We start from the raw sequence: 5,309 nt of genomic DNA, 5'->3' as shown, positions 1-5,309 counted from the left end.
CTAGGGGGAACAAATAGGTTAACTGTGTTGCAGTCACAGCCCTGCTCTATAATCCCAGAGGTCTGGAGTGGCAGATACAAGTGGTGGAGGTAGTGTCATTACAATACTATGATTTAAAGCTGAACAGAATACATTTAATTTCTAACATTTCACAAATTTCAACTGGCAGCATTTCTGAAACATGTCCATATCAACCTCATTCGGATGGCTTACTGTAATGCAAGGTTAATAAAGTTCCCTAAACTCATGGAGAGCCTTACCTTCCGAACGATGGTGAGGCGTGGGTGCAAGTTGGCCAGACCACCAGGGGGCAGAGTGGAGCATCCTGTGGTGAACTGGAGGAAGGCTTTCCTCTCGTCAGATGACATGCCACACAGCACTCGCACAAAACGCAGGAACCCAGGACTGTGGAGTGGACGAGAACAGATACAACAGTTAAAAAGATCTCTCCAGCAAAATATGAAAACAATAAGCTGTTAGTTGATGTACTGGTGCAGCAGTACAAGTTCTCATGTTCCTCTAGGAACTAAGTGACTTCACCATTTCAGTTCTTGTCATTTGAACCCCTTTTAAATCACGACCAACACAGTCATTACAAGGAGATCTAACAAACTTTTTTCAAGCTGGCCAGAGTAAAAATGATCTAGTGTACAAGCTGTAGATACGAGGGCCATCATACCTGTCCCGAGTGTAGCCCAGCTTAGGCTCTGTGTAGTTCATGACGTCCTCAGATGTCCAGGAAGGAGACTGGTTTCCACAGAGGATCATCTGCACCTCCTTGTGACTGAAGGAGCTCAGCTTCTCCATGGGGAACACTCGGTTAAAACCCTCTGAGAAAAGTAAAGTTCATTTCATTCAAAAATGTAGTGTGCAAAAAAAAAAAAATCTACGTGATTACTAACACTAATCCGTGTGTTGTTTCAATAGGCATACCTCTGAAAGCCTCCATTTGTTTCTGGATGCCAGTGTGCATAGAGAAGTCAAACATGAGCTCCACATACTCCTCAGCATTCTCCATGGTCACCATCTGGAAGGATTAACAGAGAGGGGCAGAGGACAGATTTAGACACCACTCATCTAACCAGTAAAACTCAGGGCACGGCCAATAGCGGGTGCAGTTCTCTACCTACCTCGTCATTTCCATTGGGCTTCAGGTCCACTGCTGAGAACCCATGCACTTTGGATGAGGGGCAGAACTGGAAATTCAATCTGGGAGAAAAGGGACTCAAAATTAGCCATGTTAAATGACAACGATATACCGGTCAAGGATCAAATAATGAATCAGCATAATTGGAACCTGAAAAGGTGAGCAAATTTTAAAAATGTACCACAAGTGATTATACGTCGCCTACAAAACAAAGTAATTAGCAAAAATGCCATTCCAATTCAGGAAATTATCCACTGAATTTTTTAAAACGCTCTCAGTAATGAGTGGTGGTGGGTGCTGTGCTCACCCCAGGTCCTCTACACTAAGTGGTGGTCCAGAGCCCATGGGGTTCTTCAGCATGAGGTCCTGCAGCCTAGTGTTCTTCTCATCCTCAGACAGACTCTTGTTCCCCAGGATCAGCCTCCTCTTCACCGCCAGCTCCTTCATCTCCTTCAGGAACTTGGCCCGGTGGGGGTTGACCAGTTCAAAGTCCTCCCAGGTAAGGATGCCGTGGTACCAGGCCGGGGGCTTGGGTTTAGGGGGGTCCAGGATGAACTCGGACTTGGAGTCCTCGTCAAAGCTGCCGATGGAATAGGTGTCCTGGCTCTCCTCGGTGGACGCCTCCGACTGGATCTCTGAGAAGTGGCGGTGCTGCTCGGTGGGATCAAGGAGGAGAGGACCCCCGCGGGACGCATAGAGCAGCTTGGACATGTTGCTCTTAATGTCACCCATACAGAGCAACTTGAAGAAGGGTCGTGAAATGGGCAGGTCCACCAGGCGGTTGTCCTGGATGCACTTGGCCAGGAAGACACCGAGGAAGAAGAAGAGTTTGCTGAGGCGTTCCAGCTCGTCACTGTCCTGGGGGAATGGGGCTGGGAACAGGCCACAGGAGCGCTGGACGTAGTAGCCTGGAGGTTTCAGACCCCCACCCAGATCCACCTGATAGTACAACACACAGTTAATCCCAAAAAATATTCAAGTGACACTGACATGGTTCATAACATCTAAATATACAGTATGTTGTTTAAGGAAAATGAGAACATGTAATTGCATGGATAATATTACTGTTTAGGTCTACGTTTTCATGTGACCGTAAAGCGGCACTTGCCTGGCGAGACTCATCGTCTGGGAAGTCGTCATCACAGAGCCAGATACCCAGGGAAGTCCTCTGGAACTCAGCTGCCACCAGAGCATAGAACTCCAGGGTGGGACCGAGGCCTGTGCCCTCCTCCCCCTGGAACTCAACCTGGGAAGAGAGACATATTGGTCAGTCACTACAAACTTTCATAGTCATGCCATTTAAATCGGGGAAGACATCACCAAGCTGTAAAAAAAAAAAAAACATGTACAGTAAGCTTACAAAATTGTTGAGTACGAATGAGGACTTATTTCACACCACATCCTCACACAGATCCTCCATTGAACGTGCTTTATAGGCCAGGAGTAAAATGTATGTGCTTAAATCTGGCGTAATATAGTGTAATCTGGCATGGTGTTTTACCTCCAGAACAGACTTCCTGTCGGCGTGGATCTGCATGACACTCTCAGCCCACTCCATCATCTGGTCTCCGCGGGGGACCTTGATCCTCTCGTGTTTGAGCCGGCCCACCCTGAACTCCCCAGGGTCGTCTCTCCGCACCGTGGTGGAGGGCCGTGAGCGCTCCATGGTGGCCTCCCGCCGGTTCTGCAGCCACACTATTGCCCTTGAGACACAGGCACATACAGGGTCAGTATAGAATAAGGTGAATGAAATGGACAGCACTCAAATAATTAAATTAGGCCCTGTAATGTGTCAGGAAACATAATGTTCGTTATTCAATGCAGTACAAGACCATGCACCATCTTCAGGAGAATACAGAGCGCGATAGACACACATTTTTGTTACATGTCAAGTAGCACTAACCTGGAGGCTCCAAACGCAGTGCAGGTGAAGTACAGCTGCCGGGTCTCGAAGGGGATGAGGAAAGGACACTTGCTGGTAAGCTGCTCACACCACTCTGGGAGGGCCCCACTGGCCAGGGCCAGAGGCTCCTCTATCTGCTGGAGAATCTTTGTTGTGACCTTCTTGCTGGTGAATTCCTCAGGAGATGCATTGAATTGGAGGTCATCCACATCTAGTCATAACACAGTAGATTAACAACATGTGTCATTAAGAACACAAACGGGGGGGGGGGGGGGGGGTCTGTGGTGGTACGAAGGGGTGTAGCCATAACTTCCTGGTAGTGCATGTTCCGAGATGTGTATCCGTACCTTCCTGGAAAGTGCGTGCGTGGGCGTGGGGGTCTCCCCCGATGATGAATAGGATGCGGAGTAGCTGGAGCACGTCCTCCACTCCACAGGCGCTTTGACTGGAGCCAGCCTTGGCCTGGGCCTGCTCCCTGGCCACACTCAGAATGTCACAGGTCTGCATGACACCCAGAGACCCAGGGCTCAGGCCCCCTGACCTACATCCATGCTCACAGAAGTCCTGCAAGCAATCATATGGACCGTTGTTTAAAACCAGATGTTGCCTTCAGCTCCCTGACTATACTAACTCACTGATTAACAAATGAAGACAGTAGCATAAAACTGGAAGGCTATTTTACTGTACAATTACTGCATTCTCATATGACAAAATAATGAAACGGAACAGATTCACAACACTGAAGTCTATGGAAATCATGGTAATGCATTATTTACAGGACAGCCACAAGCCATTTAGCTAAAGAAAACAGCGACAACTGTCTAACACGTGACAGTCAAGCAAGAATGAAAAGGATATCAAAAGAGAAGATAGACAGATATTTAAGCAACATCTTGATGTCGTTCTATACCTTGTATGCAGCTATGAGCTGAGAACAATTTCTGTTTTTCCTAATACTTTTATTAGTGCCGGTTAATTTCCAGTGGCGCAGGAAAGAGGAGTCTGCATTCTTCTGCATGTAGGTTATCAAGTCATTCTTTGGTAATTCATCAGTGCCAAGGTATTGCTCCACATGCTCTACAGACCAGCAACCCTACAACAGGAAGAACCAAATGTTGGTCTTTCCTGATTGTAAAGTCTCAAGGCAAATAGACATGCATTACAGTAGATTGGTTTAACCACTAACGAGGCCGGTGCAGTTACTCTAGTTACATTATGACTAATAGGGTTTTCAGTCACAGTCTCCTTGCGTCTTTAAAAGGTTAGTGAGGTATGGCTGTCTAGGTGTCCAGGAGGAACATTTAGCTACACATTTGAGAACAGCCACAGAAATTCACAGCCAAGATTTTTAAAAATGGGCAGTTTAGAAGGACTGAGGGGATGTGAAACCTGTCAATTACCATCTTTCTACTTTCCTTCTCTTTGTCCGAATCCTTCATTTCTCTGTACATTATCCTGCAACACAGAAAGTCAAAACATCATGAAGAAAGGAGATCAAAAGGCTATTTTTAGATTAGGTTTCACCACAGAATCACGAGGAAAAGCTAAAACAACAACCATTCAGACTTACGTATATGTGGGTTCCCAGATCCGGCGCAGTTTATCGGACTTGACGCTCCCGCTGCAGGAGAGCTGCAGGAGCTTCTGGACATAGTAAAAGATAGTACCCTTGTAGTTGGAGAGAGGTAGTTCAACTTCTCGGGTGGTTCCAAGCCCTGCCACTTTGAGAATGAGGGCAAGGTGGGGGGAGGGGGGACACTCAACCTCCTCCTGGACTTCAGAGCGAGGTGTACCTGTAAGGACAAGGAAAGACATGAAGAAAAAGCTCACCACTGTGCTCTAGAGTTCAACTGAAGTATGTGTGAAAGACTTGCCATTTGTCTAGTAATCATGTACAAAACCAAGTCTATCCACAGTCATACATATTGAACTGAATACGGTTGGTGTCGTGTGTTTACCTGGGGGAGGGATCTCCAGGTCGGTGGTCTGCTGGACGTTGGTCCGGCCTGGTCTGGGGTCGAACGCCGGGACTAAAGCAGAGAACTGGCGTTTGAGGACAAAGTCATCGTCCCAGGTTCTACGCCGACCCCCTTTGGTTTCATACTCTTCCTCTTCCTGTTAAAACAGGACATGAACAACCACCATCAGCTCTTTGGGAGTGGTAGACAAGGTACTACACCCAACACAAACATGCAACACCAATATTAGACATCTACAGGACAAAGAAACATTTATAAAAACAAAACACTAACAAAAATT

General features: G+C 47.0%; 1 protein-coding gene across 11 annotated transcripts in view; it reads right to left on the bottom strand.

The window, feature by feature from the left end:
- Window positions 1-5,309, bottom strand: part of hectd1 (HECT domain containing 1) — a 28,136-nt gene that overhangs the window by 1,072 nt on the left and 21,755 nt on the right. For 7 of the 11 annotated variants that reach the window (XM_031828709.1, XM_031828703.1, XM_031828711.1 and 4 more), the window contains 13 exons: window positions 5,009-5,165; window positions 4,621-4,843; window positions 4,451-4,505; window positions 3,961-4,143; window positions 3,398-3,614; window positions 3,051-3,261; window positions 2,649-2,850; window positions 2,256-2,393; window positions 1,455-2,086; window positions 1,131-1,209; window positions 934-1,027; window positions 680-830; window positions 261-405 (listed from right to left, as the gene is read on the bottom strand). In XM_031828709.1, coding sequence (XP_031684569.1) covers window positions 261-405; window positions 680-830; window positions 934-1,027; window positions 1,131-1,209; window positions 1,455-2,086; window positions 2,256-2,393; window positions 2,649-2,850; window positions 3,051-3,261; window positions 3,398-3,614; window positions 3,961-4,143; window positions 4,451-4,505; window positions 4,621-4,843; window positions 5,009-5,165 — 2,487 coding nt within the window. The remainder of the gene's footprint in view (window positions 1-260; window positions 406-679; window positions 831-933; window positions 1,028-1,130; window positions 1,210-1,454; window positions 2,087-2,255; window positions 2,394-2,648; window positions 2,851-3,050; window positions 3,262-3,397; window positions 3,615-3,960; window positions 4,144-4,450; window positions 4,506-4,620; window positions 4,844-5,008; window positions 5,166-5,309) is intronic. The other 4 variants (XM_031828706.1, XM_031828710.1, XM_031828712.1 and 1 more) reach the window with 2 other exon arrangements.

Source organism: Oncorhynchus kisutch, linkage group LG7, assembly GCF_002021735.2.
Source record: "Oncorhynchus kisutch isolate 150728-3 linkage group LG7, Okis_V2, whole genome shotgun sequence".
Lineage (NCBI taxonomy): Eukaryota > Metazoa > Chordata > Actinopteri > Salmoniformes > Salmonidae > Oncorhynchus > Oncorhynchus kisutch.
The sequence above is the reverse complement of the archived record's forward strand: the minus strand, read 5'-3'. Positions and strand labels throughout refer to the sequence as shown.